Below are 20,000 nucleotides of genomic sequence, written 5' to 3' on the forward strand. Positions count from 1 at the left end.
TCCTGGAGGAAGTTGCAGGGATTTCCCAGAATCCTGCTGATGATGCTGCTGCTGCTGATGATGATGATGATGATGATGCTGCTGCTGATGCTGCTGCTGATGATGATGATGATGCTGATGCTGATGATGATGATGATAATGCTGATGCTGCTGATGATGCTGCTGCTGATGATGATGATGCTGCTGCTGATGATGATGATGATGATGATGATGATGATGATGCTGATGATGATGATGATGATGATGCTGATGATAATGCTGATGATGATGATGCTGCTGATGATGATGATGATGATGCTGATGCTGCTGCTGCTGCTTGTCTCTCTGTTTTCCTGGGTTAAGGTTAGGACACTCTTCATCTCTGAAGCTCCTGCTCCTGTTTGTGGAGAAGAAGAAGAACAAGACCAGAAGATCAGGTGTCTGTGTTGTGTGGTGTGTGTTCAGGTGTGTGTTCAGGTGTGTTCAGGTGTGTTTTGTGTGTGTGTTCAGGTGCGTTGGGGGGAGAAAGGTTCCACAGAGGAGGGGGCTCGGCTGGAGAAAGCTAAGAACGCTGTGGTGACAGTTCCAGAGGAAACAGATGAACCCATGGTCCAGCGTCCTAGAAATCCAGCTCCAGTTCAGCAGCAGCCCCAACACAAGTGGTACACGCCCATCAAGGTGAGCACTTACCTGCTAGTTACCTGGTTACCTGCTGGTTATAATACTAATACTAATGGATGTGTGTGTTTGTTCAGGGTCGTCTGGATGCTGTGTGTGCTCTGCTGCGACGACAGTATCACAGAGTTTCACTCATGAGACCAACGTCTGCAGATCAGGTCAGTGTGTGTGTGAGAGAGTACAATCTATATAAGGTATACAATCTATAATGTATAGATCCTTTATAATGTATAGATTCTATATAATCTATAGATTCTATATAATGTATAGAATCTATAATGTATAGATACTTTATAATGTATAGATTCTATATAATCTATAGATTCTATATAATCTATAGAATCAATAGATTCTATATAATGTATAGGAGAATCCATATAATGTATAGATTCTATATAATGTATAGGATCCATATAATGTATAGAATCCATGTAATGTATAGATTCTTTATAATGTATAGATTCTATAGAATCTATAGATTCTATAGAATCTATAGAATCTATAATGTATAGATACTTTATAATGTATAGATTCTATATAATGTAAAGAATCCATATAATGTATAGATTCTATATAATGTATAGCATCCATATAATGTATAGATTCTACATAATGTATAGAATCAATAGATTCTATATAATGTATAGGATCCATATAATGTATAGATTCTATATAATGTATAGAATCCATATAATGTATTGAATCCATATAACTATAGGATCCATATAATGTATAGATTCTATATAATGTATAGGATTCCATATAATGTATAGATTCTATATAATCTATAGAATCCATATCATGTATGGATTCTATATAATGTAAAGGATCCATATAATGTATGGATTCTATATAATGTATAGGATCCATATCATGTATAGATTCTATATAATGTATAGGATCCATATCATGTATGGATTCTATATAATCTATAGAATCCATATCATGTATAGATTCTATATAATGTATAGGATCCATATCATGTATAGATTCTATATAATGTATAGGATCCATATAATGTATGGATTCTATATAATGTATAGGATCCATATAATGTATAGGATCCATATCATGTATAGATTCTATATAATGTATAGGATCCATATCATGTATGGATTCTATATAATGTATAGGATCCATATCATGTATAGATTCTATATAATGTATAGGATCCATATCATGTATAGATTCTATATAATGTATAGGATCCATATAATGTATGGATTCTATATAATGTATAGGATCCATATAATGTATAGGATCCATATCATGTATAGATTCTATATAATGTGTAGATTATTATAATTGAAATATCTTTATTCTTGAAGTTTGAGTTATTTTCTGAAGCTTGTTGTGGTTTTTGTCTTTTGTCTAAACTTGACTTGAACAGTGTGAAGTGTCCTCTGGCAGCTTCAGTGTGTGAGGCAGAGGGTGAGGGGGGGCAGTGAGTGTGTGATGGTTTACATAGACTCGTACAGGTGTGAGGAAACAGGTTAGTGCAGACATCTGATCAGCTCAGGGAGGTGGGTGTCCACGCCGCTGACCCCTCCCCCTCCCTCCCCCTCCCTAAGTGCTGCCCCCCAGCCTGCTGGATTGTCAGCAGACGCAGAGACAGGAAACCACAGTGAAACAGTTTTTCTCTTCCTGCCTGAGGGCGTCCAACACCAAAGGTAGAGCGGGGTGGACACAGCTGCAGCGCCCAACTCGCCCCAGGCACAAATACACACATGTGAGGGGAGAGGGGAGGGAGAGAGGGGAGGGAGGGGAGGGAGGGAGGGAGAGATGCCGAGGCACTTCAGAGCCAAGTTAGCACCGTCCACCAGGGACAGCAGGTAGAGGAGGGGGAGGTGGCCTTGTTCTGACTCAGTCTGTGTCTGTCTCTGGATGAATGAATGAATGATGCATCAGTGAGCGTTAAAAAGCTCCACAGAAATCTCAAAATCAACTATTAATCAATTACTAAATGAATCACTAACTTTATTATAAGACAAACTAGGTCTGAAACTAATGATTGATTGATTTATGATAATAATAACGATAATACTACTACTAATAATAATAACAAAAATAATAATAATAACAATAATTCTAATCCATTCATGTGTGGATTCTTTCATCCATTCATAGTAGGGATGAACCAAAATGAAAATTGTGGATCGAAACACAGAAAGAAATAATTTGTTATCTAATTTTAATGTAACATTGTTATGGCTGCGACTGTGACACTCACAGAAACCTGTGTTCAGAGAGAAAACCCATTTCACAATAAAAGACTTTAATGAGAAATAAATGACATTCATGTGAAACCACAGAGCGTGAGATTCTGTGATGAACACATAATTAGAATCAAACCGGAATAAATGAAGGGGGGCTTAATTAGCTGACACACCAGCAAAATAAAAGATATAAGATATAATCTTTTTATATCTCTGACATCAAACAAAGGAGAACTACAAAATAAAACAAGAAACATGGAAAATTAAACAAAGAACCAAAAAAGTAATACATATATGTATATATACGTGTATGTATATATATATATATATATATGTGCTTACTTGAAGTTCTTACTTACTTCTAGCACTTGTTTGTACCCAAATGTTTAAATGCACTTATTGTAAGTCACTTTGGATAAAAGAAGCGTCAGAAATCGGAAATCAGAAAACTTTATTTTCATTTTCAACGAAATTTGAAAGTGTCCACATTCAGTGCTGGTATGGAATTACGTACAAGAAAGAAAGAAAAAGTAAAAAAAATATGTAAAAGAAATACAAATAGAAATACAATACTATGAATGAAATGGATGAATGAATGAAAGAGAATATTATCATATTGCACTGTAGTGGCACTGAATTATTGCACATGTTTATTTAGCAGCATTTAGCAGAGGTATGGCTGACGGGTAGAAGCTGTTTATAAGTCGTTTTGTGCGTGTCCTTATGCACCTGAAACGTCCGCCTGAGGGTAGACGTTCAAACAGTCCTTGTCTGGGGTGAGAGGGATCTTGGAGGATGCTAGCAGCACTCTTGAGGCAGTGGGAGTTGTGCAGATCTTCCGTATGACCCTCTGGAGCTCTTTCCTCCGTGCTACTGTGCAGCTGGAGAACCGTGCACAGAGGCAGCAGCTCAGGATGCTCTCTACAGTGCTGCGGTAGAAGGACAACAGAAGTTTCTCTGCAATGTTGTCTTTCCTGAGAACCCTCAGGAAGTAGAGTCTTTTTTCAAGTCTGATCAGTCTGAGACCCTGTCCACACAGACCACAGATGTGGAGTGGCCGGATGTTGTGTCTCTTTTTCCTGAAGTCAACAACCAGCTCCTTGGTCTTGGTTGTGTTCAGGAGCAGGTTGTTGTCGCGGCACCAGGCTATCAGTCGCTCCACCTCCTCATCCTCCCATGAGATGAGCCCCACTACTGTGGCGTCGTCAGCGAACTTGACGATGGCGTTGCTGTGGTGGGTCGGGGTGCAGTCGTGGGTGTAGAGTGTGTAAAGGAGGGGGCTCAGCACACAGTCCTGTGGTGAGCCAGTGCTGAGGCTGATGGCTGTGGAGAGGTGGGGGCCCACTCTGACTCTCTGGATGCGCTCTGTCAGAAAGTCCTTAATCCAGAGGCAGGTGGAGTGTGGTAGTCCAATGTCCGACAGCTTGGTCACCAGTCTGTGGGGGAGGATGGTGTTAAAGGCAGAGCTAAAGTCTATAAAGAGCATCCGTGCATAGCTCCCCTGATGTTCTAGATGGGACAGGGCAGCATGGAGAGCAGTGGTCACGGCGTCCTCTGTAGACCTGGTAGCTCTGTAGGCAAACTGGTGTGTGTTGAACGAGGGGGGGGGTGAAGGTCATGAGGTGGTTCCTGATGAGCTTCTCGAAACCCTTCATTACCACAGGAGTGGATGTGTTTCTCAACTGTAACAGTGTCTGTGCAGTGTTTAATGTAGCTCAGCACACTGTCACTGAACACCTCCAGGTCTGGGTGTTCAAAAATGCCCCAGTCGGTCCTCCTGAAACAGTCCTGTAGCTGCTGGGAGGCTCCCTCTGGCCAGGTTTTAACTGTCTTTGTAGTGGTGGGAGCAGTTTTCCTGAGTGGGGTGTATGCCGGGATCAGGAAGAGTGATACGTGGTCAGACTGGCCCAGGTGTGGTAATGGTTTAGCCCTGTAGCCGTGCTTAATGTTCGTGAAGACCTTATCCAGTGTGGCTCCTCTGGTGGCACACTTCACGTGCTGGTGGAATTTGGGGAGCGCTGGTTTTAAATCCACATGAATAAAGTCCCCCGCGATGATGTGCACGTGTTCTGCTGGCTGCTAGTCGCTGGTCCTGACCGTGTAGCCTGTTAGCTCGATAGCGGAGTCCGCAATCGACGAGTGGAGCCAGGATTCTGTGATCAGCAGAATGCAGCTGTTCTTGACAATGTTGTTGGTCGCCACCTGTAGCCTCAGTTCGCCGATTTTGTTGATTAGGGATCTGGCGTTGGTGAGGAAAGCACTCGGAAGCAGTGGTTTAACAGGCTGCCTCCGTAGCTTCGCTAGCACGCCAGCCCTGCGGCCTCGCTTTTGCTTCCTCTCCCTTCGCCGTCTCCGTCGCCTGCCTGTGGGGGTGATGATCCATGGGGAGCCGGGACTCCTCGCTATGTCTGCCGGGATGTCGTGGAAACGGAGAAACTCTGTTGTAACGCTTCTCTCGTTGCTATAACCGATCCTAAGAAGTTCAGGCCAGTTGTAGATGTTGTTCTGAATGTAGACGTCAAGGTAAACAAAACTAACACACACTTCCATACAAAGCACCGAGCCACTGCGTCCATGCGCTCCGCCATCTTCCTCACTCCTATATATGTATATGTATATGTATATATGTATATATATGTATAAATATACATCCACATACATATATACACATATGTATGTGGATATATGTATGTGGATGTGTTTGTATAGGATATATACGTACATATATGTATATATATATATGTATATATATATATATATATATATATATATATATATATAAATATATATATATATATATATATATACGTATATATATGTATATATATATATATACATATAAATATATAATTAAAGAACACCAAACATCTGGAGAAGCAGAGATCAAAGAAGACCAGTGATGAAGATGATGGTGACAATTGTTGAATTTGATTTATTGAGGTTGGTTGATTGATTGATTGAGATTGGTTGACGTTGATTGATTGAGGTTGGTTGATTGAGGTTGGTTGAAGTTGGTTGGTTGATTGAGGTTGGTTGATTGAAGTTGGTTGGTTGATTGAGGTTGGTTGAGGTTGGTTAAAGTTGGTTGATTGTATTTGGACTTTGTGAGTATCTCCCAGGACTAGTAACCCTTCAATAGACCGTTCTTATTTGGATGCTCGTATCGAGCTGGACTCGTCTGGTTAGTTAATGATAAGTTGTTATTGTTGCTGGTTAGACTGTTGAGTTAAAGATAAAGTTGTTTAGTTAAAGATAAAGTTGTTGTTGTTACTGTTTTGACTGAGTTTTTAGAGCTTTTTTTTAGGGTTTAAGAGAGGTCTGCTGAATGAACCCTGAGCCTCATTAGTCCTCATTAGTCCTCTCACTGGACGACCTTGTTAGTCTTAACAAGTAGCAGCTGACCCCCCCATTCACCCACTGACCCCTCCCACCACACACACACACACACACACACAGAAGTGACAGCTTTAACTACGACCTGCTCTCTCTTGTTAACCAGATTAGTTGTTTAGTTGTACATGAACAGAGGAAAAGTAGGACAGATGAGTGACACACACACACACACAGTTGTTTGTTGGAGACAAAAAGACTTATTTTTATTTTTAAATGTCTCTGTTATTTGAGATTGATTTTCCAACAACAGCAAAACAAACATGTTTATGAATCAATGATGATTTAATGTCATCATCAGATTTCTGAACACACACACACACACACACACGTGTTATTCTACAGATGTTTTGATGAAATATTCATATAAATATAATCCTTTCATCTGCTGTTACTAATATTTAAATGAAAATATCTACAATGTGTTTCGTCAGATGTTTGATTGTTGGAATAACGCCTGACAAATCACAATCAGAATTGATTTTAAACAGAAGTTAATGTGATAATAAATGACACATAAACACATAAACATTCATACTGCTGATTTAAATCTAAACAAATGACAGGAATTATAATGAATTATTGTATTAAAGTAAAAAACACATTTTTATTTGTTCTTTAAAGCTAATAATTGTAGATTAAAACATGTTTGTGTTCAAAGGTAAAAAATAATAAACAGATATTTTAATATTATAATTTAATATTTATTCATTTACATTTACACAGACAGACAGACAGACACACACACACACACACACACACACACACACCCGTCCCTCTTCCTCTCCATTAGCTGATGTGTGTTGTTGTGTTTGGAGTGGTCGACTCTGGCTGAGTACCTGCAAGTCCTCCCCTCCCCTCCCCTCCCCTCCTCCTCCTCCTCCTCCTCCTCCTCCTCCTCCTGATACGATGTGAACTCATGTCGTCTTTTATTTCCCAGAATGCCTCAGACTGGTCAGAGCACAGTTTTTTTCACATATTAAAATCAAAGCGTTCAACGAGAGCTTTAATTACATGAGATTATTGTTAACGTCAGCGCTGTGTGTGTGTGCGTGTGTGTGTATGATGTGGTGAATGTGGTGAATATGTTCACAGTGAATATTTAATTCAGCCGCTCATGTTGTGTTTTCATGAATGTAATGTGTAGTGAAGGTTGTTCACTTGATCACGTTTATGAATAAACATGTAAATATGATAATGATGAGGTTGTGTTTGGTTAAACACCTTCACTCGTTCATTTCACAGATTCATAAAAACGTGTTAGGGTAGTAATAATAGTTAGTTAATAGTTAGTAATAGTTAGTAGTCTAAATGAGCGGACCGGCCTTTAATGTAAAAGTACAACAAAATAAAATGCTTTTCTAACTATAATAATAAATGTGAATCCACCATGAGAATGTGCAACTTTATTAGCAGCGTCCTCGCAATGACGACACTGAGCGCAGCGGTTAGTGACTGAGGCGAGCGTCCTGACAGACAGACAGACAGACAGACAGACAGACGTGGCAGAGAGAATCCTGTAATTCTCTAAGATAAAACGTTCAGAATTGACCCACGGACCAGTACCGGTCCGCAGCCCGGGGGTTGGGGACCACTAGTGTAGGACACCACTGTTCGCTGTTTTTTTACATCACATGTCATTTAGCAGACGCTTTTATCCAAAGCCACTTACAAAAGTGCTTTTATTAACATGTGGGTACAAATAAGAGCGAGAAGTAAGTAAGAGCTTCAAGTAGAACAAACTATGAAGAGCTCGTCACAAGCGCCATGTATACGTGTTCTTTTTTGTTTTTGTTGTTGTCGTCGTCGTCTTAGTCGAGGTAGAGTCGCAAGAAATGTGTTTTAGTCGGTGGCGGAAGATGTGGAGACTTTCAGCTGTTCAGATGTCGATGGGGAGCTCGTTCCACCATTTGGGAGCGAGGACAGTGAACAGTCTGGAGTTCTGCGAGTGCCAGTTCTCCCAGCTGTTCTCTCGGCTGTTCTCTGTTCTCTTAGCTGTTCTCTGTTCTCTCAGCTGTTTTCTCTGCTGTTCTCTGTTCTCTCGGCTGGTCTTTGTTCTCCCAGCTGTTCTCTCAGCTGTTCTCTGGCTATTCTCTGTTCTCTCAGCTGTTTTCTCTGCTGTTCTCTATTCGCTGTTCTCTCAGCTGTTTTCTCTGCTGTTCTCTGTTCTCTCAGCTGTTCTCTTAGCTGTTCTCAGCTGTTCTCTCAGCTGTTTTCTCTGCTGTTCTCTGTTCTCTCTCTCTGTTCTCCCAGCTGTTCTCTCAGCTGTTCTCGGCTATTCTCTGTTCTCTCAGCTGTTTTCTCTGCTGTTCTCTGTTCTCTTAGCTGTTCTCTGTTCTCTCAGCTGTTTTCTGCTGTTCTCTGTTCTCTCGGCTGGTCTCTGTTCTCTCAGCTGTTCTCTCTTATTCTCTGTCTCTCAGCTGTTTTCTCTGCTGTTCTCTGTTCTCTTGCTGTTCTCTCAGCTGTTCTCTCAGCTGTTCTCTTAGCTGTTCTCTCTGTTCTCTCAGCTGTTCTCTTAGCTGTTCTCTCAGCTCTCTTAGCTGTTCTCTCAGCTGTTCTCTTAGCTGTTCTCTGTTCTCTCGGCTGTTCTCTCAGCTGTTCTCTGTTCTGTCAGCTGTTCTCCAGTGTTTTCATTACTCACCAACACACACTCTGTTCTGCTCCACTGCTTCCTCACATTGAGTGGAGGAGGTGGTAACCGTGTGAGCAGGTCTGTGAAGGTTCCTCTGTCTCTGTGATAAAGAATGAATCCTCTGATGACAAGTGACGTTTTCACCACAGATGATGTAACTGCTGCTAATGAAGCTGCAGAGACACCGACGTGTGTGTGTGTGTGTGTGTGTGTGTGTGTGTGCGCAGCGTTGCCTTCAGAGTCCGTTGGGATTTCAGGACAGAATCTCTGAGTCAGTTCGACAGATCGAGTGCGTGAGACTTTACTGTACTCACACTAATAACTCCACTATCTACTGTGTGTGTGTGATAAGTAAAGTCAGTGTCATGTTTTATGTCCACGTCTCCACCGCGTTCCCTCCTCGTTAGTTTACTGCGTCATAAATAACTTCAGTTTGACATTTAAACATTTAAAGATGATTCACGAGCATGTGAGTGTAAATAATCTCAGCTCTCACACAGGTGTTGACTTCTGACGTTCAATGACACTGAGTTTGTCAAACAGCAGGTTCTGGTCCCTGTGGGTGTTCACAGCACAGTCTCAGAAGGTCCAGGTATTGACTTTAACCTCACGGGTGAATTTGTTGTTCTTGTCTCTGCTGTGGACGTGTTCTGTAAAGTGGTCCGGGTCTGGGTCTGGGTCCAGGTGCATGTAGAGGAGATGTGGTGTGTTGAGTTTGATCAGAGTGTGTTTGTTAGTTTAACTAATCCTCTGATTAACTAAGCTACTGTTAAAGTGACAGAAGAAGAAGAAAAGTCTGCTGTGATGATCAAATCTTTCAAATCCTCGAGATTATCTCTGCAAAAGAAGCATCTTTCAGCTGGATTATAACTCCAAATCCTCCACGTGTTTGTGCACTTTAGTCCAGATGGAAGATAAAACCACCGCCATTCTTCTGCTGCTTCTTCTTCTTTTTCTGCTTCTGCTTCTGCTTCTTCTTCTTCTTCTGAAAGTACAACCCATGATTTAAACAAGAAACATTTATTTTATTTTATAAAATTAAACATAAAACGTTATCACAGAGGTTTGTTTTTGCTGAGTCGACAGTTTTTCACGTCATTTCCTGAAAAATTGAACAGATCAGACCGAGTGTGTGTGTGTGTGTGTGTTCTTGTATCTTTGTGAGGACATTTTGTTTGATCAGAATCAGCTTTATTGGCGATTCTGTAGTATGTATGACTATAGTATGTGAACACATACAAGGAATGGATAAAGAAGGTCCGCTCTATTTTTAAACATATACATATACAGTATATACACACATATATGTGTGTATATATACATATATACACACATATATATGTGTGTATATATGTATATGTATACATATATACACTATGTGTATATACACACACATATATATGTATATACTGTATATACAGTATGTATATGTATACATATATACACTTGGTATATATACACACACATATATGTATCTACTGTATATATGTATATGTATACATATATACACTATGTGTATATATGTATATGTATACATATATACAGTACACATATATATACACACACACACATATATATGTTACATTATTTACACAGAGAGACGTTGAGAATATAAAGTGCTGAATGTCACTTTCTGATCTAAAAATGTCTTTTTCAGGGTTAAGACCTGGTTTTAGGTTTAGAATCAGGGTCAGGTTTTGGTTTAAGGTCAGGGTTAAAGGTCAGGTTTAGGCACTTAGTTGTGATGGTTAGGGTTAGGGAATGTCCTCACTGTGAATGCTATACAAACGTGTGTGTGGACATTCTCTGTGTCAGAGCGCCCTCTTGGTGTCAGTGTGTTGTTCAACATGCAGCTGCACACACACACACACAATCTGTTCATTTATCCATTTAATGTATATTTGTTTATTATTAAAGTATTATTTATTATTATTATTATTATACACTTTTTGTTTTTGTTAAATTCATAATTTTACTTAATCGTTATTTCTGAATATTGATTCACTTTAATCTGATTGATTTCTGATTCATCTTATTTATTAAATATGATGCATTTTTTACTTAATTCAAACATGAAATGATGAAAATAACAATAATAATAAAAATAATACTTATAATAATAACAATAATAATAACAATCTGAAAAATAACAATAATAATTATAACAATATTACAAATAATAACAATAATAAAATATAATAACAATACAAATAACAATATAATTATAATAACAACAATAATAAAATGTAATAATAATAACAATAATAAAAAGAATAATTATAATAGTAATAACAATAATACAATAATAATAATAATAACAATCTGAAAAATAACAATAATAATTATAACAATTTTACAGATAATAACAATAATAAAATATAATAACAATACAAATAACAATATAATTATAATAACAACAATAATAAAATGTAATAATAATAATAACAATAATAAAAAGAATAATTATAATAGTAATAACAATAATAATAATAATAACAATCTGAAAAATAACAATAATAATTATAACAATATTACAAATAATAACAATAATAAAATATAATAACAATAACAATACAAATAACAATAATAATTATAATAACAACAATAATAAAATGTAATAACAATAATAATAACAATAATACAAATAATAATTATAATAACAACAATATTACACATAATAATAATAATAATTCTGTGTGTTTTTCAGGGTCGATGCATGAACTTCGAGCGTGTTCAGCGTCAGTAGTAGAAGAAGAAGAAGAAGAACAACAACAACAACAACAACAGGAGCTGGTTTTTTCTTTGAATCTTTCTTTTTTATTTTCTTCACTCTGCTTCAGCCTTAAATTATTTTACACTTTTACGTTAAATCTAAAAACGACTTTCATTGTAAATGAGCTGAAAACAAACAAACATGGCGTCTCGGTCATGGGGGAAAAAAGAATTTCTAAAAGAAGACAAAAACAAGATGGCGGCGGTGGGCGGGGCTGTTGGCCTTTGGCGCGTCAGTGAGTCACAAGTCCAAGCTCCTCTCGGCGACGTCTCCTCGTGAATCCTGTCCAACTTCACTCGTCGTCCCGCGGCGGCGCCGAGACCGCGACTGTCGCTTTAACGCACGCATGACGGACTGTGGACACGCCCCCAGGTCCTCAGCACGTCCACGCCTCTCCCTGGACTTCTGTGAAGACACCTCTTCCTGTTCTGTCTCTCTTTCTTTCAGGAAGACAAAATTATTAGAGCGTGTTTGAACCGCGGGACAGTCTCCTCCCCCTCCTCCTCGCCATCATCGCCGCCATCACCACCGCGGCGGCGTCTGTGACTCAGTTTGAGGGATTGATGCCTTTAAGACCTTGACATGGTGTTTGAGTTCAGTCTGTTCAGCAGGGCGTAGCACGCACAAACACACACACACACACACTCAGGCCGCCATTGCCGCCGTCTCCACCGCGTCTCACGACTCACAGAAATCAAAGTTTAATTAAAATAATTAAAGTGAACAGAAGCGGCCGCCTGTGACACTCACACTGACCTACAACTGCACGACAACACATACGCAACAACACGACAACACACACACACAACTCATTTAATCCCAAATCACTCATTTATCGTTTTCTTTGTCGAGCGCGAGGTCACAACGTTACCGTCTGGCACAGTGTGTGTGTGTGTGTGTGTGTGCTAGAATAATCCAGTCACTTCAGATTGTGTACTTCACCCACAGATTACAGATTGGAGTGGAAACCTGCCAAAGCGCGGCGGCGGCGGCGTTGACATGCAGTCGTATAGACAATGACCGGTGGCGGGGTCAGTGGCGTGTCTGTGTGTGGGCGGGGACACGTCGTCATGTGACACTAAAAATAAGTTCAACAACCATCAAGTTTGAGAGGAGGAGGGGGCGGGGCTTAGGATCATTGTTATTATTGTTCCTTTGTTTCCTGTGTTTGTGTGTGTGTGTGTGTGTGTCTGCAATCGACTCGTCTGGCCTGTTTGAAGACGTTTAAACAAAACGAGACGCCATCTTTGTCACATGACTCGTGATAATAATAATTATTGTAATGAAATCATTAGATTTTGTTGTGATTTAAAATTCTTTCTTTTCTGTCATTTTGTTTCTTTTCCACTTTAAGTAAATTCATGTTTTCATGCTCGCTGATCACATGATGATCTTCACTGTTGAATGTATAGAAATTCACTCTGCACCTTTAACTTCAGGTCACATGATCACGCACACACGTGTGTGTATGTGTGTGTTTCTAAAAATCTAAATATAAAAATGTTTTTCAAGACTTTTTTCCACTGTTTTTATTTTTACACGAGCGGCAACAACAGTGTGTGTGTGTGTGTGTGTGTGTGTGTGTGTGTGTGTGTGTGTGTGTGTGTGTGTGTGTGTGTGTGTGACACGCTGAAGGCCATCTTTAATTGGGTCCGTACAGATTTATATCAGCCTCGACAGGGAACATGATTATTTGGTGTGTGTGTGTGTGTGTGTTTGTGTGTGTGTCTGTGAGTATGTGTGTGAGAGTGGACAGTGTGCAGCGTCTCCTACTGTGAGGACAGTGACCAGAGGCATCACACACACACACACACACACAGGTTCAATAAAGGGTTAATAATAAATAATAATAAATCCATATTAACCATTTGAACTGGATCAATCTGAGGCGCATGTCATTCCAAGCTTTAGGTTTACTGTATGACATCATCACATTATAAATCTGTCATATTGCACCTTTTCCTCGACTATCTCTTGTCATCATTTCCTCTAGAATCGATTGAGTCGGTTTTGTCAGTACGTTGCTCTGGTCTTCAATCTGTCTTGCAACTCCTGAACACATGAACGTGTCTGATTTGAGCAAATACAAATGTTGAATCCTTCTCGGTCCTTTGGTTTTCCATATGTGAAATACTGCGTCACATCTCCCAGTTACAAACAATTGGTTGCCCCATATTGGACGAAGTATGTAGAGAGTTCTAAACTTAACCCTTGGCTTTCCATATGTGGAGAATGATTTGTGTAATAAAACATCAAAGATCTCAACTGTGCAGCCCAATCATTACAGGCCTCCACGGTCACATGGGAGATATAGCACGGTCACATGGGAGGTATAGCACGGTCACATGGGAGATATAGCACACGGCACATGGGAACATGGGTGGGGGTCACATGGGGAGATATAGCACGGTCACATGGGAGGGCACGGTCACATGGGAGATATAGCACGGTCACGTGGGAGGTATAGCACGGTCACATGGGAGATATAGCACGTCACATAGCACGGTCACATGGGAGATATAGCACGGTCACATGGGAGATAGCACGGTCACATGGGAGGTATGGGCACGGTAGCACGGTCACATGGGAGGTGGTATAGCACGGGTCACATGGGGAGATATAGCACGTCACATGGGAGATATAGCACGGTCACATCACATGGGAGGTATAGCACGGTCACATGGGAGGTATAACGGTCACATGGGAGATATAGCACGGTCACATGGGAGATAGCACGGTCACATGGGAGGTATAGCACGGTCACAGGGTATGGGAGATATAGCACCGTCACATGGGAGTATAGCACGGTCACATGGGAGGTATATATAGCACGTCGCATGGGAGGTATAGCACGGGTCACATGGGAGATATGTCACATGGGAGGTATAGCACGGTCACATGGGAGATATAGCACGGTCACATGGGAGATATAGCACATGGTCCGCGGGAGGTATAGCACGTGGGAGGTATAGCACTCAAGGGAGTATAGCATCATGGGAGATATAGCACGGTCACATAGGGAGGGTATAGCACGGTCACATGGGAGATATAGCACGGTCACATACGGGAGATATAACCGGTCAAGGGAGATATAGTCACATGGGAGATATAGCACTCACATGGGGAGATACGGTCACATAGCACGGTCACATGGGAGATATAGCACGGTCACGCGGGGAGATATAGCACAGTCACGCCGGAGGTATAGCACGGGAGGTATAGCACGGTCACGCGTGGGAGATATGGGGTCAGGTATAGCGGTCTGGAGGTATAGCACGGTCACGCGGGGAGATATAGCACGGTCACGGAGGTATAGCACGGTCACATGGGAGATATAGCACGTCACGGGAGCAGGCTCAGGTATAGCACGGTCACGCGGGAGGTATAGCACGGTCACGTGGGAGGTATAGCACGGCCCCTGTTATGTTAAGTTATTGTAAGTTTGGTAAATGACATGTAATGTTATCTTAAGTTATGAAGTCACATGTAATGTTATGTTAAGTTATCGTAAGTCTGATAACTGACATGTAATGTTATGTTAAGTTATCGTAAGTCTGATAAATGACATGTAATGTTATGTTAAGTTATCGTAAGTCTGATAAATGACATGTAATGTTATGTTAAGTTATCGTAAGTCTGATAAATGACATGTAATGTTATGTTAAGTTATCGAAGTCTGCTAAATGTTAAAGTCTGCTAAATGACATGTAATGTTATTATGTTATCGTAAGTCTGATAAAATGACATGTAATGTTATGTTAAGTTATCGTAAGTCTGATAAACATGTAATGTTATGTTAAGTTATCGTAAGTCTGATAAATGACATGTAATGTTGTTATCGTAAGTCTGCTAAATGAAATGACATGTAATGTTATGTTAAGTTATCGTAAGTCTGATAAAATGACATGTAACGTTATGTTAAGTTATCGAAGTCTGATAAATGACATGTAATGTTATGTTGTTATCGTGAAGTCTGCTAAATGACATGTAATGTTATGTTAAGTTATCGTAAGTCTGATAAATGACATGTAATGTTATGTTAAGTTATCGTAAGTCTGCTAAATGACATGTAATGTTATGTTAAGTTATCGTAAGTCTGCTAAATGACAAAATGATATAAATGACATGTAATGTTATGTTAAGTTATCGAAGTGATAAATTACATGTTATGTTAAGTTAAGTTATCGTAAGTCTGCTAAATGACATGTAATGTTATGTTAAGTTATCGTAAGTCTGCTAAATGACATGTAATGTTATGTTAAGTTATCGTAAGTCTGCTAAATGACATGTAATGTTATCTTAAGTTATCGTAAGTCTGATAAATGACATGTAATGTTATGTTATGTTGTCAAGTTGTTATGGTGAAACCTGTTTTCATTGTAGCAATCTCATCTTTACTGAGCCCAACATGGCCGAAACTTGGTCAACTTTATCTTTTTTGCCAACTGCCGGCTCTCCATCTGCTGGCTCTATATTAGCGTCTAGCGTAGCCACACTGGTGTTAGCTTTGTAGTCAAATAGCTCCGTCTGTTTGAATGGTGGCTCGTTCTTCCTCTTTTGTGTTTTGTTCGGGTTAGCTTATCTTGCTGTGTTTTTCCCTCTTCTTTCTTACCGTGGGTTAGGGCACTGTGTTTGTGCGTGAGCAGTAGTTTTTAGCAGAACGATGCTAACACGTCCTTCTCCTTGGGCGCCATAACCAGAAGTCGCCGTTTTGATTTCTTTATTCTTCAGTTTATTTCTATTTTTTTTATTTGTGACTCACTTTATTCTATATCGTTTATGAGTTCAATAAGTTATTTAAATACATTTAAATCAACTGCCAAATACTGAGCTGTTCTATACATCCACAAACAAAATCACTGCCAAATAGTGAGCTGTTATTAATCAGATTCTGCTTCCACAAAAACACGTCCAATCAAACACACACACACACTAAAAGTGCTGCCAGCAAGGTGCCTCCACCCCCTAGTGCCACAGCCCCACCCCATGAAGGTGGGCCCAGAGGAGCAGCGAATCAGAGCGTGTCAGTCAGAGCAGATGATTGTGTCAGTGTTTTATCATGAACAGCGACACCTTCAGGCCACACAGGTGAACTCCACCTTCACCCTTGCAGCGTTTTCATCAAACATCATTATTTCATCGCGCGTGTGTGTGTGTGTGTGTGTGTGTGTGTGTGTGTGGTTTATAAAGTCAGTCTCACAGTGAGATAAAGACGTGATCATGTGACACAGATGTTATTACACGTCTTTTGGTTAAAATAGTCATATTTTCACTGATGTTCTTTGTCTTGGTTCACGTCTCGTGTGTGTGTTACACATATAATCACATGTAAACACACACACACACACACACACACTATAATCTGCTGTAGCGTGACCAAACTTCACAAACTCACACTGAGGATCAACATCACTGTCACAGCACGGCTGTTCTTTTAAAGCCAAATGAAAATCTGTTGATTTATTATGCAGATTAACTGCTGACACACACACACACACACACACACACACACACTGCTGATCCTGTTTCACTGTGTTTTAATGCTAATGCTGCAAAACATATATGAAACAAGATGAGATTAAATCTGCAACACACGTCTTTTTTCTGTCAGTGTGGCACACACACACACACACACGTCTTTAATCTACAATTCATATTTACATGAATGTCTGAATGATGAATTATTAATAAATCATTTAACCTCAGTTTGTGTAAACTAATAAAATAAAAGTGAAATAAATGACAAGGATTAACTTTTGTTACATTAATGAACATCGTAATCATTTACGCAGATTGATTAACGTTTGAATTCATAGAATATTCAAGTGTTTAGAAAGCTAATGAACAAGTGCTGAATCACCACTTATGAAAACATGAATTCATTTTTAGTTAAAGCTTAAAACAGCATGAAGTGATGAATGTGATGATGGTGTTAATGTTTGTGTTTAAAGATAAATACAAACCCATGCAGCAAAGTATTAGTATTTAATAATAAATGAAAACATTTACACAAACAATGAACACACTCGTACTGCAAGTGGTTCTGAACGGGTTCATATGCCGTTCATTCAACGCTTGCTGTACTAGTCATTTTCAGTCCTAGTTATTTTCAGTACTAGTTATTTTCAGTACTAGTTATTTTCAGTACTAGTTATTTTCAGTACTAGTTATTTTCAGTACTAGTAATTTTCAGTCCTAGTTATTTTCAGTACTAGTTATTTTCAGTCCTAGTTATTTTCAGTACTAGTTATTATCAGTACTAGTTATTTTCAGTACTAGTCATTTCAGTTCCCAGTTATTTTCAGTACTAGTTATTTTCAGTACTAGTTATTTTTTACAGTTATTATCAGTACTAGTTATTTTCACCAGTCATTTTCAGTCCTAGTTATTTTCAGTACTAGTTATTTTCAGTACTAGTTATTTTCAGTCATTTTCAGTCCTAGTTATTTTCAGTACTAGTAATTTTCAGTCCTAGTTATTTTCAGTACTAGTTATTTTCAGTCCTAGTTATTTTCAGTACTAGTTATTATCAGTACTAGTTATTTTCAGTACTAGTCATTTTCAGTCCCAGTTATTTTCAGTACTAGTTATTTTCTAGTACTAGTTATTATCAGTACTAGTTATTTTCAGTACTAGTTATTTTCAGTACTAGTCATTTTCAGTCCTAGTTATTTTCAGTACTAGTCATTTTCAGTCCTAGTTATTTTCAGTACTAGTCATTTTCAGTCCTAGTTATTTTCAGTACTAGTTATTATCAGTACTAGTTATTTCAGTACAGTCATTTTCAGTCCCAGTTATTTTCAGTCCCAGTTATTTTCAGTACTAGTCATTTTCAGTCCCAGTTATTTTCAGTACTAGTCATTTTCAGTCCTAGTTATTTTCAGTACTAGTTATTTTCAGTACTAGTTATTTTCAGTCATTTTCAGTCCAGTTATTTCTAGTCCTAGTTATTTTCAGTACTAGTTATTTTCAGTAGTTATTTTCAGTACTAGTTATTTTCAGTCATTTTCAGTCCTAGTTATTTTCAGTACTAGTTATTTTCAGTACTAGTTATTTTCAGTACTAGTCATTTTCAGTTACTTTCAGTACTAGTTATTTTCAGTCACAGTTATTTTCAGTCTAGTTATTTTCAGTACTAGTTATTTTCAGTCCCACAGTCCCAGTTATTTTCAGTTTTCAGTCCCAGTTTTCCAGTTATTTTCAGTCCTAGTTATTTTCAGTCCCAGTTATTTTCAGTTATTTTTAGTTTTATTTTCAGTCCCCAGTTATTTTCAGTCCTAGTTATTTTCAGTCCCAGTTATTTTCAGTACCTATTTTCAGTCCTAGTTATTTTCAGTCCTAGTTATTTTCAGTACTAGTTATTTTCAGTCCCAGTTATTTTCAGTACTAGTTATTTTCAGTCCCAGTTATTTTCAGTACTAGTTATTTTCAGTCCCAGTTATTTTCAGTACTAGTTATTTTCAGTCCCATTTTCAGTACTAGTTATTTTCAGTCCCAGTTATTTCAGTATTTTCAGTCCTAGCTATTTTCAGTCCCAGTTATTTTCAGTACTAGTTATTTTCAGTCCTAGTTATTTTCAGTCCCAGTTATTTTCAGTATTAGTTATTTTCAGTCCCAGTTATTTTCAGTACTGCTTTTCAGTCCCAGTTATTTCAGTACTAGTTATTTTCAGTCCAGTTATTTTCAGTCCCAGTTATTTTCAGTACCTCTTTTCAGTCCTAGTTATTTTCAGTCCTCAGTTATTTTCAGTACTAGTTATTTCTATCCTGTTATTTTCAGTACTAGTTATTTTCAGTCCCAGTTATTTTCAGTACTAGTTATTTTCAGTCCCAGTTATTTTCAGTACTAGTTCATCCCAGTTATTTTCAGTCCCAGTTATTTTCAGTACTCAGTTAGTTTTCAGTACCTACTTATTTTCAGTACTAGTTATTTTCAGTCCTAGTTCTTTCTAGTACTCAGTTATTTTCAGTCCCAGTTATTTCAGTACTAGTTATTTTCAGTCCCAGTTATTTTCAGCTAGTTATTTTCAGTCCTACTTATTTTCAGTACTAGTTATTTTCAGTCCTAGTTCTTTTCAGTACTAGTTATTTTCAGTCCCAGTTATTTTCAGTACTAGGTTTTTTCAGTACTAGTTATTTTCAGTCCCAGTTATTTTCAGTCCTAGTTATTTTCAGTCCTAGTTATTTTCAGTGGCGTCCCTGCATAAAGTTAGAGGGCACTTCCTGTTTAAAATGGCCGACTATCTCGTACACCATGCGACATTTACCATGTGTTTTGAGTGTTTGACTAATTTTGAGTTTGATACGATAATCTGTGTAAAAGTTATTCCCGA

The 20,000-nt window shown here is 38.7% G+C and overlaps 1 protein-coding gene across 1 annotated transcript in view; it reads left to right on the top strand.

The window, feature by feature from the left end:
• Positions 1-11,655, top strand: part of LOC122763081 (anthrax toxin receptor 2-like) — a gene marked incomplete at its 5' end in the record, with an annotated part of 31,553 nt that extends 19,898 nt beyond the window's left edge. Inside the window, 3 exon segments of the mRNA XM_044018191.1 lie at positions 490-657; positions 735-815; positions 11,603-11,655. Of these exon segments, the coding sequence (XP_043874126.1) occupies positions 490-657; positions 735-815; positions 11,603-11,641 (288 nt within the window).
• Positions 11,656-20,000: the final 8,345 nt, after the last annotated feature.

The sequence above is a fragment of the Solea senegalensis genome, unplaced genomic scaffold, assembly GCF_019176455.1.
Source record: "Solea senegalensis isolate Sse05_10M unplaced genomic scaffold, IFAPA_SoseM_1 scf7180000016449, whole genome shotgun sequence".
Taxonomy (NCBI): Eukaryota; Metazoa; Chordata; class Actinopteri; order Pleuronectiformes; family Soleidae; genus Solea; species Solea senegalensis.